This window comes from Delphinapterus leucas, chromosome 7 (genome assembly GCF_059928025.1).
Source record: "Delphinapterus leucas isolate spDelLeu-1000000601 "Yukka" chromosome 7, BTC_Dleu_Yukka2, whole genome shotgun sequence".
Taxonomy (NCBI): domain Eukaryota; kingdom Metazoa; phylum Chordata; class Mammalia; order Artiodactyla; family Monodontidae; genus Delphinapterus; species Delphinapterus leucas.
The window spans coordinates 4,933,484-4,952,712 of record NC_143135.1 but is presented as its reverse complement, the minus strand read 5'-3'; the positions used below and the strand labels follow the sequence as shown (position 1 = coordinate 4,952,712).

Below are 19,229 nucleotides of genomic sequence, written 5' to 3'. Positions count from 1 at the left end.
CGGGGGAATAGCCGAGGGCAAGGGGCCGTGTCTCTTTTCCTGAGGACTCAGTCGGACTCCAGGCCGGGGGACGGTCAGGGGAGGGCTCTTCCAGGTCAGCACAGCGACGGGACACGCTTCCAGCAGTGGTCACGTCTCTAAGACATTATGCCCGAGACAGATGCTAAGGAGCCTGAGCGTGTTTCTTGGGCGTATCTTGCCGGGTTGTTTTGGATGGGAGAAGGGATTCTGTTCCGCGTGGTTGTGCGCGTGGCCTGGCTCCGAGCGCAGGCGCCGGCAGGAAGGAGCTCCACGCGGTGTCCACCGGCTTCCCTTTGAAGAGGCATCAGTCAGGTTCCCGCTTCGCCCGCCCGTCCCGAAAATGACTTCCCAGGGCAGCTGTGGCTGATACCCCGACGAGCTGGGAGGAGAACAAAGGTCTAGAGGGCCGAGTCCACGAAGTGGGGATTCCTCTGGACGGCGGTCCTGGCACATAGATGGATTTGTGCAACTGAGTCCAGACTGCGGGCAGGGCCGCACCGCCCTCCAGGTGGGCCTCCTGCCGCCTTGCCTGTGACGGCATCCTGGACAGCGGGTTCAGGCCAGCTTCAGGTCGGCAGCCCCTCGGGGGATTAGCTCGGGGTGGCTCCCCGTCTGGGGGTGGGGGTGGGCCCGGGGCTGGCTCACTCTGGGAGGCAGCCCTGAGGTCCCCTTCCTGTCCTCAGGGACCAGGGATGGACCGCCAGGGCAGTCCCGACATGCGCAGGTTGGAGCCATGTGGGGTGGACATGGGTGTAGCCCCCGCCTCTTTCTGCATCCACAGAGCTGCCTCTCTGCTCCCTGCTTTCCCACCCTCTTGGGCTGGGGGTTCCCTGGGACACCTCCTTAACCCTCTTCCTGAGTCTAGAGCCCTTGGGGTTAGAGGTTCCTGCCCACAGGCGCTTAGACTTTCCCGTGGCTCCAGCCGCATCCTCAGGACCCGGCCTCTCACCCTTTGCTTGCATGTTTCCCCCTCCCCCTCCCTGCCCAGCTAGGCTCCCAACCCAAGAGCGTGTCCTCTCCTCCTCCAACCTGCCACAGCTCTTCGGCCTTGTGCCACAAGATTCAACTTTATTGGTAAAAGTAACTTGGACTCACTGCCTCCCTCTTCTGTCTCTAACTGATGGCCCCTCAGGCCCTGCACTTCCCTCCTCTCCCTCTGACCAGCTTCTTGGCAGGTGCCGGGCCCATGACAGCCCAGCGTGGGTCCTCTCCCAAGCAGATTCTTCCATCCAGAGCTCTTTCCTGAGCCCACGTGCCCAGCTGCCCCCGGCCCTCTCCCTCGGAAGCCTGAGTCGCCTCCCGCCTCACGCCACGGTCTCACGTATGGGAGCAGCTCACCTCATCCACGCACTTGGCCACACAGTGTAGGGTCTTCCTTTCCAAAACAGCAACATCCCGGTTCCGGCCTGGAGGCTGCCTCTCCCAGCCAGAGGCTGTAAGGCCTTCCACGTCTGTGCAGGGCTTGTGCTCTCACTTAGCTATGCAGTCGTCATCATCGTTTCACTTGTTTGTGAGCGGCCATGTCTCCCAAAGCAGGTGGGAGCTCTCTGGGCTTGAACTGGGGTCTCTGTGCTGATCCCCTGGCAGGGAGTCAGGACACACCGGGTCTACATCAGAAGCGACCTCTCCCTCTTAGTCCTTCCCCCACTGTCTCTGTCCCCCACTTCCCCTCACCGGCCCGTCCTTGCATCCTCCTTCCCCACAGCTGCCTGTCGGATCATCCCTGAGTGGAACTCCTGTCCTGTCGTAGCTCGCGCCGCCTCTTTCCCTCAACCCCCTCCCCGTCCCTGGGCGAGCATCTGTTCATCCTGCAGCACTCACTGAATGTCACCTCGTGCTGGAAAAGCAGCACAGGACAGACCCATGCCCTGGTGGGGTCAGTATTCTAGAAGGGGAGATATAGACAGCAGTGACCGGGACAACTGCAGCCCGTCAGGTGTTCAGTGTTCTAGAGGGATGCCGAGCAGAGAGGATGGGGGCCCAGGGGGCAGGGGTGCGGGTCGTTCAAGCTCCCCTGACAGCACCCTAGCTGCTTCTCCAGCCGCGTTGGTTCTGAAGCCCTGCCTTCTCCTCTCACTGCTTGTGTATATCCTGTCTACTTCCTCCTGTTTCTAGAGTAGCGGGAGGAATGGTGCCCCGTTATTAATCCTGAAATAGGCAAAGCGTTTAAACACCCTTGTGCTCACACAGTGATCAGGCAGGTCCCTGGATGGCAGTTTTAGCCATTCCTGGGTAAGAGCAGGCTCGGGCCTTGCCCTTTGTGGACTTGAGCTGTCTTTCTAAAGCTTCCTCCCCAGCTGTTTCCCCGCCCCGAGGATGGAAGAAGAAGTTTTGCAGGTCGACCCATAGTCCAGGCTGTTTGGCCCGTCTCTGGGGCAGGAAGTGTCACCTGTGTGTGGCTTGCCTTGTACTCGTTGGAGGCCCCGGGGGTCACTTGGGCTCTCTGCAGCACCCCCTGATGTCTTACTCGGCCAGGACCACGGGGAGGTTGTGTGCCTTGCAGCTGCCATCTGCTGGTGGCCGTCTACTGTCAGGGTAGGCATTCGTGGGGAGTACCCGGTGGGGAGTGACACACCCGGTGGAGCAGGCGGGCCAAGGATGAATCACAGCCTGAGAAGTTAAAAATACATCCGTCCCCCTGTTCCTGACATTTCCTGAGTCGATGGAGGTGACTTCCAGCACGAACAGAATAAACACTCATTGCAGGAGTGACGGATTGGCTGTGTGTCCGGGTCCATGAGCCCTGGGGAAGAAGGGTGCAGGGCTTCCGGGCAGCGGGGCCACAAGCTGTGCGGGTGTGTAAGATCTCTTTTGTTACGTGAAACAATAACCAGAGCAGTTTTAATTTGGGGCTTTGTGTCTGAGTATAATTGTTCCATCAGAGAGCAGAACTCTTTTTTTTCTTTAAACGTGTGCTTTCAAAGGGTTGGTCTCAGGCTCTCACCTCTTTGCACGGCCAAGTCATTAGAAACAGAGGATTCAGTGTAAGGCGATTGCACCTCAGGTGACTTTCGGGGGTCTGCTGTTTTGTGGGTGGCCGTGCAGCCCCCGCAGCTGTGGGCTCTGCCTCTTGGAGTACAGCTGAGGGCGGGCTTCTCTGGGGTCTGCCCACCCTTCTGTGCGTCACGCAGCTGTTGATCTGCGGGTCGTGTAATGAGCTGGCCAGGGGATGGGTGTGTGCTCTGCTTGCCCTGCCTCTACCCCACTCCAGACCTGGGCTTGGTGTGTGGAGTCAGCCGAGCACAGGAGGGCGGAGGCCAAAAGGTCAGACAGCAAGGCCGGCTGGCACTCGGGCGCCTTCGGCATCTGGCTTGACCATTTTGACATAACTTCCTGGAGGTATCTAGTTTCCTCTCCTGAAAATCAAGGGCAGGGGAACTTCTTGAGCAGGGGTTGAAACCTGTGGACCGGAGGCCAGAATGACTATGTTTGGGCCACTTTCAAACGCATGGTGGTTTTTACACTTTTTTTTTTTTTTTTCGGCACTGCACAGCTTGTGGGATCTGAGTTCTCTGACCAGGGATTGAACCCAGGCCTTCGGCAGTGAAAGCACGGAGTCCTAACCACTGGATTGCCAGGGAATTCCCTACATTGTTAAGTGATTGAAAACAATCAAAAGAATGGTATCTCGTGACATGTGAAAATTATATGAACTTCCAGGTTTTTTGTTTTTAATTTTTGTTGTTTGCACAAATAAAGTTGTATTGCAACACACTCGCGCTTGTTTTAGGCACCCTCGGTGGCTGCTTTACCGCGACAGGGACCTTATGGCCTCAAAGCTGAAGGTATTTACGATCCTTTTCAGAAGCAGCTTGCCAGCCCCTGTCCCCGGCAGTCCGCCTCCTGTGCTCTCTCCCGGCTCCCATGTTATCAGGTGGCCCAGATTCGATTCTGTTCTTTCTGGGCTCCGCTCAGGGCCCAGGAAAGGTGGAGGCCCCCGAGTTGGCCCCAGAGGGAGCCTGGGGACGGGGGGGTTGACACGTGTGTTCCCTGTACACAGGTCCTACTTGTCTGCTCCAGGATTTGGGAAAGGCCTGGTCCAGCAGAGTTACTTCTACAGATGTGTTGGATTTGGTCAAGGTGTGTTGAAAGCTGCCGTAAAAAGGCCGCTTTGGGATCATTTATTTTCTCAAGTGTTAGAGTCTTGATGTCCTCCCAAGTTGGAGGGCCTGAGAGGTGTTTCATGGGGTCTGTAATCGTTCAAAGTGGGATGGGGTGAGGGAGGGGCTTCCGAGGCAGAGGGAGGCCCTGCCAGCCCAGAGCCAAGGTTCTGTCCTTGCGGTGGGTGCCGCCAGCCCAGCCCGGGGGGGAGCAGCTCACACCCTCCTCACTTTGTTCTGGGCAACCAGAGGGTGGGGCGAGGGTGTGTGTGGGGACAGAGGTTGGGGGAGGGATTGCTGCTGGCCAGCGGCTGTCTCCCCCCCCCCCCATCTGGCCCCTTGTCCTCTGCGGGCTCACTTTCATCCTTCCTAAGCTGGGGAACATGTACTTCCTCCCCTCAGTCAATAGAACATGCACTTATTTATGTCTGGAATTGAGTTGTTAAAGGAAATAAAGAAAATATGGACATAGAGAAGGATGAGAAAAATCTCTTCAAGAGATGCTGTTGACATTTTGGTATATAAAAGGTGGAGTCTTTATTTTCCAGATGTGGATGTTCTCTTTATAGCGATCACGTCCTACATCTACCATTCTGCCCGCCCCCGCCCCCAGCGCCCAGCCCTGGTTATGCTGTGTCAAGGAAGGAGCAGGGGTTTGAGCCCTGCCTCTTACGGGCTGTGTGTTGTTAGAGACACTCTTTCTCTTGCTGTGCACCTCCTCGGCGGTAATCCCAGGCGAGACCCCTCCCCACGTCTGAGTTCTGTGCAAAGCGTGTGTTCATCGCCTTTATGTTGCCTTCCTCTTGTGGGGCCGAAGCCGGAACCAGCACCCTGGACCAGTTTGGAGGATTAATCTATCACCTGCCCTGTATGGCTAACCAGTGGGCCAGGCGTGGTGCCCAGAGCTCCGCACGGAGATCCTACAGCCCAAGGTCTACACTCCAGCTCGTGGTACAGGACGTGGTCCCATCCGGTGTCCTCATCTGGGCTGCTCATTGGAGCCACCTGTGGGGAGCTGCTTTCAGGACTCGTACCTGGCCTTCCAGTTTGGTGTAATTGCCCCAGGTTGGGGCCCAGCCACTGTTCTTTGGTTAAGTTCCCAGGGTGACTTTATTTATTTTTTAATATTTATTTATTTATTTGGCTGCACTGGGTCTTAGTTGCAACATGCGGAATCTTCATGGTGGCATGTGGGATCTTTAGTTGTGGCTTGCGGGCTCTTAGTTGAGGCATGTGGGATCTAGTTCCCTGACCAGGGATCAAACCCAGGCCCCCTGCGTTGGGAACGTGGAGTCTTAACCGCTGGATCACCAGGGAAGTCCCTCCAGGGTGACTTTAGCTGCTACCCTCAGTTACAGGTGGAGAGGTTGAGGTCCATGTGGGATGCAGAGGGACTTGGCTGTGGGGCAGAGCTGGGGTGGGACCCCTGGCTGTAGGGCCCAGAGCTGCCTGCCACTCCTGGTTGAGCCAGCAGTTTTGTCCTGTGCTGTCCAACAACAGAGGACCAAAGTCTTTTCTGCTCAGCACACACCCGATCTGTCTTATGTGTCTGCCACCTGCAAACCTGAAGGTTTGTAGCCTTTCTGATGAGCTGGAAATATAATCCGGCTGCAGGAGACCTGTTGAGACTTGCCTTTAATTCACCATGTCTCTTTCATCCTGGCTTGAGAGCCAGGAGAGTTTGGATGTTACATTTTTATCTTCTTTTTCACATCAGCTCCTACAGGGTCATCTGTCATCACAACCACATCTTATCCTGATCGTGTGTCTCAGTTGGTTAAGGCGTTTTTATGTTTGATAGTAGTTTTCTCCTCTGTGGCTTTTGTGGTTGATGCTTTTAATCAGTGCTGACTCTTCAAGAAAAAGATTTAGCTTTTACACCTCAGAGTAAACAGCCACTAGTGTGTCTGGTGTTGGAAAGCATCTTAGAGCTGTAGGCTCAGACATAGACCCAGAAGCGTCCTCAGAGTTCACCTGGTGCTGACCGAGCAAGAAATTAGTCCACAGACAAGTGGGAGGCTTTGCCCAGGGCTTGCAGTACGTTGGCTGTCCAGCCTTTTGGAACTGAGCTCCGCATCAAGGGTGTGAACTGGTGCCTCCCCGTTCTACATCTTGGCAGACATTACTAATCAATGAGCCCATCCCGGGTCGGAGACCCACACCTTGGTATTCCAGGCAGCTACTGCTAGTCGACCAGCAATGGCGAGAGAGAGGACACCTGTTTGTCTTGCCTGCCCCTCTCAGCCCAGCATCCACCCCCAGGTAGGGGAGGCAGTGGGGAAGAGCCCCTGAATGGCCCCATCACTGAAAACATCACTCATCCAGCTGCCCCAGTGAGCCGTGGCTTTGTTAGGTGGCCTCGCCAGGCGCAGACGCTGCTGGGGCCCGTCCTGTTCCAGGCAGTTCAGGCCCGAGGCTGGTTCAGCCCTACGTCTGCCATCCTGCAGGTGATCAACATCGACGGGACAAAGAGGCGGACGCTCCTGGAGGACAAGCTCCCACACATTTTCGGGTTCACGCTGCTGGGGGACTTCATCTACTGGACCGACTGGCAGCGGCGCAGCATCGAGCGCGTGCACAAGGTCAAGGCGAGCCGGGACGTCATCATCGACCAGCTGCCCGACCTGATGGGGCTCAAGGCCGTGAATGTGGCCAAGGCCGTCGGTGAGTCGGGTCAGCCTCCAGCCGTGGGTCAGCCATGCCACAGGCTCGTGGCTGCCCTTTCGGTCCGCAGGCAGCCCAGTTGGAGGCCAAAGCTGGGGGTGTAAGTGCCCGGCTGGGGCACCACTCTGGCGCTGGACAGCACAGGAGATGGTGAGAATATTGGTCCAGGACCAGTGGCATGGGGGTGGGGTATCGACCAGGCATGGTGACTGGGCACTGCTGGCAATAATTGTTCTCACGATGGCTAACACTTGCGGAGCGCCTGCTGCGTGTGAGGCTGTGGCTAAGTGCCTTAGTGCCCAGAGCAGCCCTCTACGCGAATTCCGGTGCGGCCCTATTTGCGCTGGGGAGAGGGTGGCAAAGCCGTGTAGCTAATGGGTGGCCGAGCTCAGGACTCATGCCCGGGTCTGCCTTGACCTCGTGGCTGGGCTGAGCTCTGATTGTTGTCCAGTGTGACAGGCTGGACCCTCAGGCACACACCTTTTATCTGAAAGCCAGGATCTGCAGAAAGCTCCCTTAACACAAGGATTTGTCTCTTTATAAATATGATTCCCAGTGCAGGTCGACAGGCTACACTGGGGACAGTGGTGTCCAGCTGTGGTGGGAGGACAGATGGGGGGGACGGGACAGTGGGCTCTGTGGCGGCAGGGACCCTGTCCCCAGCTGGGGCCTAGCACTGCACCTAGCACTGCACCTACACATCAGAGACACTCAGCAACCCTTTGCTGGAGGGAGGGAGGGAGGAAGGACCAGAGAGGCCCCAGTGCTTGCCCTTAAGTCTAGTGGGTGAGACACCCCTTAGTTAGCTCTGCTGCCAGGCTGGTGACTACAGTTGAGGCGTTAGAGGGATGCCTGGCTTTAAAATACGAGGGAGGGCACTTGAGCTTGGAATTTAGGGAGCAGGTGGGGGTCAGGGTTTGCCCGGCAGAAGGGACAGCTGAGCAAAGGCCTGGAGGTGAGGCCGTGGGCGGAGACCCTGGGGGGATCTAGTGCATCTTGGTCTCTGGGAGAGGCCTTTAGTCACAACCTGCACTCCTGAGACAAGGCGATGGAATCAACACACTTAGTTTACCAGCGCCTTTGAAAACACGTTCTTCATCCACTGTGGAACGTGAGGTCCACCGGTTAGTGAGTGTCTGAAAAATAAAACCCTAGAGATAAGAAACATGATATATCCATCGGGTGTGATTTCAAGTTGAGAAATTGGACCCCTCCCTCCCTCTTCCTCTCTCTCTCATGTAGGGATTTACTGGGAGAGATGGGGGAGAGGATTCTTTTTCTAGCTGAAATACTTAACACGAAATGAAAGCCAATTTTAACAGCACTGCAGCAGATGAGTGATACTAACGGCCTGGCCAAAAATACACGAATGCCAAGTACAGTCCGCTACAATAAGAAAGGCGCCTCTGGCCGTCCTGGGTGCATCTGAGTTCGAGGGCACCGAGAGTGCCGGAAACGGGAGGAGGAACTGTCTGGGTGGCGTCTCGGGCTGCGGTCCTGTCAGCAGGCCGGGAGTCCAGGCCCGGCGGGGTGGGGGCGGCAGGGGGTGCGATTGTCCCCAGGTCGCCATGAGGATGGAGGAGTCCAAGTGCGGCGATGCCCTGGGCCCAGAGCCAGCCGTTGTTATGTGCCTTCCCCGTGCCTGGGGAGGCCCTGGGTTTCCATCCACCCACCTGCTGTCCCTGTGTGACGTCTGGCAGAAATGAAGCCTCGTACAACCGTGGAGCCACCGCCCACCCCCTCTTTGCTGGGCCTCTGGCATCTAGAGCCTGTGTCTTTCCGTCCAGGGACCAACCCGTGTGCAGACAGGAATGGGGGCTGCAGCCACCTGTGCTTCTTCACGCCCCGCGCCGCCAAGTGCGGCTGCCCCATCGGCCTGGAGCTTCTGAGTGACATGAAGACCTGCATCGTCCCCGAGGCCTTCCTCGTGTTCACCAGCCGGGCCGCCATCCACAGGATCTCCCTGGACACCAATAACAACGACGTGGCCATCCCGCTCACGGGCGTCAAGGAGGCCTCTGCCCTGGACTTTGACGTGTCCAACCATCACATCTACTGGACTGACGTCAGCCTGAAGGTACGGCAGCTAGGCATCCTCCCTGTGCACCTTTCCCGTGAATACCTACCCGGTGATGGTATCGCCTCAGAGGCTGAAAAAAGGTTTTCTTCCTTTTTTTAAAAAAAAAAATTTATTTATTTGGTTGTGTGGGGTCTTGGCTGCGGCAGGCGGGCGCCTCAGCTGCAGCTCACGGGCTCCCCAGTTGTGGCACATGGGCTCCTTAGTTGCGGCACGTGGGCTCCTTAGTTGTGGCATACGAACTCCTAGTCGCGGCATGCGGGCTCCTTAGTTGTGGCATACGAACTCCTAGTTGCGGCATGCATGTGGGATCTAGTTCCCCAACCAGGGATCGAACCCGGGGCCCCGGTGTTGGGAACATGGGGTCCCATCCACTGTGCCACCAGGGAAGTCCCTTGTCTTTTTAATGGTTTGTTAAAATTGAAGTTTACTTGCTGTACAATGTGAGTTACAGGTGCACGATAGAGTGAGTCACAATTTTTAAAGGTTATTCTCCATTTATAGTTATTATAAAATACTGGCTACATTCCCCGTGTTGTACAATATATCCTTGTAGCTTATTTTATACCTAATAGTTTGTACCTCTTACTCTCCTACCGTGACGTTGCCCCTCCCCCTTCCCTCTCCCCACTGGTAACCACTGTATCTGTGAATCTGCTTCTTTTTTGTTATATTCACTAGTTTGTTGTATTTTTTAGGTTGCACATGTAAGTGATATCATACAGTATTTGTTTTTCTCTGTCTGAATTATTGCACTTAGCATAATATCCTCCCAGTCCATCCATGTTGTTGCAGACGGCAACATTTCATTCTTTTTTATGGCTGAGTAGTATTCCCTTATAGAAAAAGTTTTGTTTTTTTTTTTTTTTTTTAAAGAACTGTAGGGACTTCCCTGGTGGTCCAGTGGTTAGGACTGCGCACTTCCACTGCAGTGGGCACAGGTTTCATCCTTGGTCGGGGAACTATGATCCCGCAAGCTACACAGTGCTGCCAAAAAAATTAATTTAAAAAAATAAAAGAACTATAATATTTATTGTAACTCGATTCACACCATCAGAACATTAGTGAACCTGTGTTAATAAATAAGCACAAATGATTACAATGAGCAGGTCCAGTGGACACACAGGTGGCCATTTCTGGAGTGATTGTGCGTCCGTGTATTTTCCGATTCACCCCACCCACTCCCTCACGAGGGCCCACTGACTTAGCAAGCTCTTTCTTTGTTCCGGGTGCTAACATAAACATCCTGGATGAATACAGGAAAGACTCTTTCATCTTCTAAAGCAGGGTTTGGCATACTGGTCCGTGGGCTGGCCTCCGTGTTTTGTCAATAAAGTTTTATTGGGTCACACTGGTGCCCACTTTCTCATGGATCGTCTGCACCTGCTTTTGTGCCACTAGGTTGTGACAGATCCACATGTCCTGTGACACCTGAAATATTTACAGAAAAGGTCTGCTGACCCCTGTTCTAAAGCACCGGACAACTCAAACAGTTTAATCACCTATCTTTTATTCTACTGTTGGTATTACATGGCTCTTAAAGATTTTTCTGATTTTAAAAGTCACAGGGTTCATTGTAGAAAGAGAGAAAAGTATATTATACAGAAAAGTATAAAGAAGAAAATAAAAACACCTACATCCCCGCCATCCCAAGTCAGCCATTGATGTCATTTTACTGTATTTCCTTTGAGTTTTTCCCTATGTTAGTATTTCTCATAGTCATAACCATATGCTGTGTAGAATTCTGTATCCTGGTTTTCTTCACATCCCATCATAACAGGTATTTTATCAGCCTGTTACAAACTCTTTAACATAGTTCTTTAAACGTGTAAAATATTCCAGTGCACATATATTCCCTATCATACTTAACCGTTCCCTTATTTTATTTTATTTTATTTTACTTTATTTATTTTTCTTATTTTGCGGTACGCGGGCCTCTCACTGTTGTGGCCTCTCCCGTTGCGGAGCACAGGCTCCGGACGCGCAGGCTCGGCGGCCATGGCTCACGGGCCCAGCCGCCCCGCGGCACGTGGGATCCTCCCGGACCGGGGCACGAACCCGTGTCCCCTGCATCGGCAGGCGGACTCTCAACCACTGCGCCACCAGGGAAGCCCCGTTCCCTTATTTTAAATGTTCTTCCAGTTCTTTCTGACTCCAAGTGATACCACAGTAACAGGCATCTCTGTGGGTAAAGCCTCTTCTGTGTTTTCATTCCTATGGATAAAGTTTCAGGGGGAAGATTACTGGGTGAAAGGATACAGTGATTTTTTTTTTTTAAGGTTACAACTATTTTGAAGGGTCATGATACATATATATATATATATATATATATATAAAATATAGCTTATATATAATATATTTTTTATAATTATATACTATTATATAAAATATTTTTACATATTTTTAAATGAAGTATATATTTTATATATATTACCAAATTGTTTCTTCTAAAAAGGTTGTATTTTGCTGCTTTTCAAATGTTCCTTCAAAAACTCAAATGTTGGGAAAAAATTAAAATAAAATATAAAAGAAATAAAAAGAATAAAAACTCGAATGTTGGTGATTTGGTCCCAGGTGTGATCAGTAGTTGCTCCAGGAGACATCTGCAAAAACTCTGGTTTCTAACCGTGTCCCTTTCCTCCTCACCTGCTCCCAGACCATCAGCCGAGCCTTCATGAACGGGAGCTCCGTGGAGCACGTGATCGAGTTTGGCCTCGACTACCCGGAAGGCATGGCCGTCGACTGGATGGGAAAGAACCTCTATTGGGCGGACACTGGGACCAACAGGATCGAAGTGGCCCGGCTGGACGGGCAGTTCCGGCAGGTCCTTGTGTGGAGGGATCTGGACAACCCGAGGTCGCTGGCCCTGGACCCCACCAAAGGGTAAGGACCATTCTTGTCCAGCAGGTGTGTCCCCGTCACCTCTCTACACCAGCCAGTGCGTTGATGACCCGAGGCCGCGGCAGACGGCTGCCCACCTGGCACTCTGTGGTTGGAGCAGTAATGACCGCTACTAGCTTTGAGGTGGCCAGGGCCGGCGGGACCCTTGGAGGTCATCTGGTTCATATCATAGAGGAGACACTGGGGCCCAGAGCAGCAGGCAGGAAGGGAAGCCTCTGTATCAGGCACCGCGTTGGGCGCTCCCAGAGGGGTCATCTCATCTGGGCATCCAGGGGCCCTGCAAGGGGTGGGTGATTTTACAGATGCAGAAACAGAGGTTCAGAGAAGCTCAGTGATTTACTGAAGGTCACATAACTGGTTAGAGCAGGGCTGGGCCAGGAAGTCCCATGCAGTCCTTTCTAGGCTCCTGTCCTGGGCTTCTCCCCTCCTGCTTCTTGCTGGCCACTTAGTGGCGGTTTAAAACCCACCTTGCAAGGCACATGCTTTTATGTGTCAGGCAGCTTGGGGGCCCTGCCCTGGGGCCAGAGAGGCCAGGGTGGAGCCTTCCTCTGCGCTCAGTGCTCAACCCGTAAAGCATCAGTGGTGTGTAGGGAGCGCTCCAAACCCTGCCTGCCACGTGCTCTTTCAGGGAAGGGAAGATTTCGGCAGAACAAAAAGAAAGGTCCAGGCTTTAGCGAAAGAACCAGTAAAACGTACACAATTCTGGAATGGGGATTCCTTCCCCGGAGCCACTGCTGAAGAGAGAGGAGGGAGGACCCGTTGGTGGAGACGGCAGAGCTGAGTTTGAGTCCTGACCCTACGATGCCTGTTTGCCTCAGCGTCTTGTTTTCTACCTTCTTTGAGGAGAGGAGACTGTACGCCCCGATTTGCCCACGTTTTTCCTGCCCGTCCCGGTCACCCTGGCATCCTGTCCAGCTTAGTTAGCGTTTGTCCCTGACACAGGTGTCCCAGCCTGGATGTCGTGTTGCGCAGTCACCCTGTCTGTGCACCTGAATGGGAATATCAGGGCTTAGCTTGCAGGGGGGCTGCTGTGGGACCCCAGGAGGCAGGATGTAGCTCCGTGACTGCTCCCAGAGGGATGGTGGGGTGGAGGGGCCTCCGAGGGTCTCACCTCTTCCCTGCTTCCTGCAGGGATGCCATCGGCACAGCCGAGGAGATGGCGGCAGGTGTGCTCCCTGCCCTGCCGTGAGGGTGGCCGTGCCTGAGCCTGCCCCGCCCTGCTCCCATGTCTTCCAGCTACATCTACTGGACCGAGTGGGGCGGCAAGCCCAGGATCGTGCGGGCCTTCATGGACGGGACCAACTGCATGACGCTGGTGGACAAGGTGGGCCGGGCCAACGACCTCACCATTGACTATGCCGACCAGCGTCTCTACTGGACGGACCTGGACACCAACATGATTGAGTCATCCAACATGCTGGGTGAGGGCCGGTGCGTCCTGCCGCGAGGGGGCATCCCTGCCCTGGGCGTTGGCCATGCTCAGCCCCCATGGCGCTGTGCCCTTGGGCCCGCGAGGCCCAAGCCCCACAGGAGGTGGGGCCACGCCCTGGGTGCTGACCCAGCCTCGCCCCCTCCTGAGGGTTGTCCCTTTCCACCCCTGGTGCTGTCACTGTAGATGTGTCAATAGAGACCCCAGTGACAGCTGTTCCCTACACACCAGCTGAGAGCCGGGTCCCGGCCAACCCCGTGCCAGGATTCTAATTTGACCCTACACCACATAGCATAGGTTTTCGCTGATGGTGAAACTGAGGCCCACGGAGGTCGTGGGACTTGTGTAAGGTCACAGAGTGCCGCTCAGACCCCACGGCCACGTGCTACAGCTCCATCTGACCCTGAATACCTACTGGGTGCTAGGCATTGTTCTGGGACCACTCAACACCTGGGATTAGGTTAAAAACAAAAACAAAAAAACCCTCGCTCCAAGCCACCCAGCAGTGAGGGCAGGATTTGAGCCTAGAAATCACATGACTCTGGACTTCTTGCAGGGGGTGGTTATATTAGCTCTCCTGGGTGATACCACATGATGGGGCTGCCCTGTGCAACCGAGAGAATTTGGCTTCCTTCCTAATCACTGCTGCTGCCGCCACGTGTGGTGGGTGTGGTTGTGCCCATTTTACAGATGAGGAAACTGAGGCATAGGTGGGCTGAACGACTTGTCCCCAGGTACTGTGTGAGCAGAGCCAGGACTAGAAGCTCAGTGGCCTGGTTTCTGCTTGCGGCGGGCTGCACCCACCCTGCATGCTGACTGTCCTGGTGTATGAGGCCAAGAGCAAGGCTTGAATGTGTCTTTGAGACTGCCACCCCCAGCCCCACAGGGAATTACAAGAGGCTGGTGCCAGGTGGGAAACCAGTCACAGCACAGCTGTGGTTGCCCGAAATAATCAAGCTCCCCGATTACCCCAGAGTAAAGACACACTGGGAGGAAAAGCAGCAAAAACCCTGGAAACCCCCTCGACTCTGCAGATTGAGGGTGGTCGTGTGCGTCCAGTCAGGCCGTTTTCAGCCATATTCCCACTGAATGGCGTAGACGTGTAGGGAGCACTTGGTTAATAACAGGGGAGGCCCCGGGCAAGGGAAAGGTGGGAATGTTGCCTGGCGTGGCGCAAGTGGGCATGGAGCGTGAACCTGGGGCCCCGCCATCCTGGTTGCATTCCTGGCCTTGCCACTTGCTATGTGACTTAAGCCAGGTGACTTAACCTTTCTGTGCCTCGGTTCTCTAATGCCGATGGTCCCTTCCTCCTACAGCTGCTACTGTGAGAATTAACTGAAGGCACTTCTCATCAAGTCTGGAGCACAGTCACTGCCCTCTGAGTGTTTAGTTAATGATCGTTGTTGTTGGAAAAGTCCACTGCGAGTCCCAGTCCAGGGCCCGGGGTGGAGTGGGGGCGGGCAGCGTGTGCGTGACAGGCAGTCAGGGAGCACCTTTATTTCAGAACTATCTTTTTTCTAATGATAAAATAATCAACTTAGAAAATTTCTAAAAATGCAGAAAAACAGGAAGAAAAATTTTAATTATCCATTATTTCACCAGTCAGTAATAATGTATATTCATCTGTTGGCATATTTCTTTCCAGTCTCAAAATTTTTTTGATTGATTTTTTTAAGCAAATATTTTTAACTGTTCATCTCTGAAGATTTTTTTCACTTTGTTCCTTTTTAAAAATCATTTTGAAAACATTATTTCAAATCGTGCCACATATGATTTTCATTTGGCTTTCTCCCACTCCTGTACAGGAGGAGCATGTCCCCAGGTCACCAATATGTTTTCACTGGTACCGTTTTTACTGTGAAATAGAGCATACGTGAGGCATTGGTACAACACACACACTTTGACAAGTGAAGTCTTAGAAACCCATGCCCAGGTGGAGGGACAGAACCTGTCGAGTGTCACCGGGCCCTGCACCCGCTCTCCCTCCCTCACGCGGCCCTGAGCCTGCGTGTTGCCGCAGTAGTCCCAGCAGGTGCACACAGGTGTGTGCTCTGCGTGTAACTGCTCGGCGGGTCACGTGATCAGACCCTGGTTCGTTTCACAAGCCCTCTGCTGCTGGCGAGAGAATGGCACCAGCGTTCCCAAATGAAAGCAAGGTGTGGGCAGGGCTACCTTCCATCTGGAGGCTCTAGAGGAGAATCCATTGCCTTTTGCATCATCTGGGGGCTGGCTGCATCCTTGACTTGTGGCCCTTCCTCCATCTTCAAAGCCAGCTGTATAGCCTCCACCAGCCTCTCTCTCACTGTCCTGCTCCCTCTTAGAAGGACGCTAGTGTTTGCACTGGGTGCACTGGGATAATCCAGGATCGTGTCCCCATTTCAAAATCCTTAATTTAGTCACACCTGCAAAGCCCCTTTTGCCGTGTAAGGTGCTATATTCAGAAATCCTGGAGATTAGGATGACCTCTTTTAGGGGGAGAGGGGGAATGTTCTTCTGCACGTAGTTTTTATCAAGCACTTAATTTGTGCCGGCATTTTGACCATTCTACGTGCATGATCTCATTGAATATTTATCACGATTATATCACGAACCTCATTGTGTTTTTTTTATCATAATTTGTTACATTTAATTATCATGGATACCCATGAGGGCACTCTTAAGAATAACCATTTTGGGACTTACCTGGTGGTCCAGTGGTTAGAACTTGGCGCTTTCACTGCCGTGGCCCTGGGTTCGATCCCTGGTTGGGGAACTAAGATCCCACAAGCCACACGGCATGGCCCCCCCCCAAAATACCCATTTTTCAGATGGGGAGACTGAGAGTCAAGAAGCTTACATAGCTTTCCCAAGGTCACATGCTGGTCAAGGGAGAAGCGAGGGGGCCCAGGCTGACTCCAGAACCTGGTTTCAACCACTGTTGTAGACTGCTAGGCAGAAGGTTTTATTTTATCAATATTTAAAATTTTTATTGACATATATATACAGTCAAGTACAAAAAAGTAGTCAAGGGGCTCCCCTGGTGGCACAGTGGTTGAGAGTCCGCCTGCCGATGCAGGGGACGCGGGTTCGTGCCCCGGTCCGGGAAGATCCCACATGCCGCGGAGCGGCTGGGCCCGTGAGCCATGGCCTCTGAGCCTGCGCGTCTGGAGTCTGTGCTCCGCAATGGGAGAGGCCACAACAGTAAGGCCCGCGTACCGCAAAAAAAAAAAAAAAAAAAAAAAAAGTAGTCAAGTTGGAGAATTTTTACATACAGATACTTGTGCATACACAGAGGCATCAACATAGCCTGTGTAGCTCCCATGCAGATCAAAGTAGGGAAGTTTCCGGCCCTCAGAAGGCTTTTAGTCAATCTCACCAGCCTCCTCGGGTCAGTGCTGCCCTGACTTCTGTCTATGTGTACTAGCTGTGCTGTTCTAGAACTTTCTGTCCCTGTGACTGCACAGAATGTGCTCTTCAGCATCTGGATTCTTTCACTCAGTCTAATAACTGCGAGAGTCGCCCACATTGTTGTTATTCTTTTTTATTGCTGCGTCATTTCCATTGTATGAAGACCCTACCTTTTAAAAAATAATTATTTTATTTTATAAAGTTACATTTTATTTATTTATTTATTTTTGGCTGTGTTGGCTCTTCGTTGCTGCGCGTAGGCTTTCTCTAGTTGCGGCGAGCGGGGGTGCACGGGCGTCTCCTTGCGGTGGCTTCTCTTGTTGCAGAGCATGGGCTCTAGGTGTGCGGGCTTCAGTAGTTGTGGCACGCAGGCTCAGTAGTTGTGGCTCACAGGCTGTAGAGCGCAGGCTCAGTGGTTGTGGCGCACGGGCTTAGTTGCTCCACGGCATGTGGGATCTTCCCGGACCAGGGATCGAACCTGTGTCCCTTGCATTGGCAGGTGGATGCTTAACCACTGAGCCACCAGGGAGGTCCCAAAGATCCTACCATTTTTTAATTCATCCTACTATTTTTTTTTTTTAATTTGGCTGTGCTGAGTGTTAGTTGCGGCACGTGGGATCTCTTAGTTGCGGTATGCGGGATCTTTAGTTGTGGCATGTGGGCTCTTAGTTGCGGCATGTGGGATCTAGTTCCCTGACCAGAGACCAAACCTGGGCCCGCTGCATTGGGTGCTCGGAGTCTTAATCACTGGACCACCAAGGACGTCCCTAATCCATCCTACTATTGACGGACATTTGGGTTGTCTCCTGTTTGTGGCTGTTACACATAGTTGCTGCCGTGCACATTCTCATCTGTGTTGTTTGGGTGGATGCTGCACGCATTTCTCTTGTGCTGCAAGAGGGGAATTGCCTGCCCTCAGGGCAGGTGCCCATCCAGCCTCAGTGGACCCTGCTCGTTTCCCAGAGTGGTCACATGCTTTATGAGCCCGACGCAAGTGGCCAGGCTGCAGGTTGAACTGGTTCACCCACAGGACGCCCGTGCGGCACCGTTGCTGACTCGGTGCCCGTGTGCCTCCACGCAGGTCAGGAACGGGTCGTGATTGCCGATGACCTCCCGCACCCCTTCGGCTTGACGCAATACAGTGATTACATCTACTGGACAGACTGGAACCTGCACAGCATTGAGCGAGCCGACAAGACCAGTGGCCGGAACCGCACCCTTATCCAGGGCCACCTGGATTTCGTGATGGACATCCTGGTGTTCCACTCCTCCCGCCAGGATGGCCTCAATGACTGCATGCACAACAACGGGCAGTGTGGGCAGCTGTGCCTCGCTGTCCCCAGCGGCCACCGCTGTAGCTGTGCCTCACATTACACCCTGGATCCCAGTAGCCGCAACTGCAGCCGTAAGTGCCTCGCTCTGCCCCCGTCTCTCACTCCCACATTAGATCATCTGTCTGACTCTGGCGGTTAAGGTGGAAAGAAGCTTTTTATCTGGGGAAACCTTGGTGCACGTGGGCAGTTGGGCAGGTTGTGCACTGCACATGTTGCCTAATGTTACCTGGAGGCTCAGGCTGGGTGGAAGACCTGTTGCTTCATCAAGACACGAGTAGATGGTCCAAGCCCTCAGCTGGCACGTCGCGTGGGAGGCTCTTTGGATGTGAAAAACGGTCCCTGGGGGAGAGCACCCACTCCTAGGGCCAGGCATTGTTCCAAGTGCTTTTTATGGCACTTAATCCTCCAGCCTATGGGGTAGGGAGTGTCACTGTCCCCATTTCACAGACTAGGACCCTGGGCACAGAGATGTGTAGTTACCCACCCAAGGTCACACAGCTGGTAAGACTTGAACCAGGTTTGGATCCAGGCAGGCTGGCTCCAGAGTCCCTGCCCTGACCCCTTGCGTGTGGCCTCATGTCCACGGTGTAATCCTCACACCGACCTTCTAAACGAGGTAGGCCTTTTCACTTTCAATTCTAAGAAAAGCGAGGTTCAGAGAGCCTGAGAGTGACTTTCCCATGGGCCCGCAGGGAGAACAGGTGTGTCCTGTTGGCAGGCTTTTCTCCTGTGACATCAGCAGACGGCTAGTTATAACTCGGCCTCTGTGCAGCGCTAGACAGTTTGTAAAGCTCTCTGTCATCCGGGCATTGTGTGAGCCTCTCACAGCCCTGGGCCTTAAGAGGACTGAGCTTCCTTGGCCCAATTATGTGGATGAGGGACCTACAGCTTCGAAGGGTTAAGGGGCTTGGTCGAGGCCCCAGGCTGGTATGTGATGGGCCTGGGGCCACAGCCTGGGATTCCCCACTCTTGGGCTCCCTTTGGTCCTGTTGTCCTTGCCACTGGGGGCCGTAACCTTGAAGGGTCAAGCGGAGGTGCAGGTCACCCTCTGCCCAGAGGGGATGTGACTCGGGTGCTGGCTCCCAAGGCCGGCAGACCCAGGGCTGTGACTTGGATTCATGTGGCCCAGCTGTAACTCTGACGTGGCTGCAGCTGGTGGCCTCTACACATCCTGGGTCCTGACAGCCCTGAGGAGTGTCCCCTCCCGGTGTCACTGTTCACGTCACACGGTTTTCAGCCATTCCCTGGAGCACGTAGAAGCCCCTGGCGAATCCCACCGTCACCAGAGCATCACACACACTTATGGGTGGGAGTTG

General features: G+C 53.8%; 1 protein-coding gene across 2 annotated transcripts in view; it reads left to right on the top strand.

The window, feature by feature from the left end:
• Window positions 1–19,229, top strand: part of LRP5 (LDL receptor related protein 5) — a 108,585-nt gene that overhangs the window by 62,136 nt on the left and 27,220 nt on the right. For both annotated transcript variants that reach the window (XM_022591195.3, XM_022591194.3), the window contains exons 8-12: window positions 6,569–6,785; window positions 8,573–8,862; window positions 11,519–11,745; window positions 13,000–13,184; window positions 17,661–17,984. In XM_022591195.3, coding sequence (XP_022446903.1) covers window positions 6,569–6,785; window positions 8,573–8,862; window positions 11,519–11,745; window positions 13,000–13,184; window positions 17,661–17,984 — 1,243 coding nt within the window. The remainder of the gene's footprint in view (window positions 1–6,568; window positions 6,786–8,572; window positions 8,863–11,518; window positions 11,746–12,999; window positions 13,185–17,660; window positions 17,985–19,229) is intronic.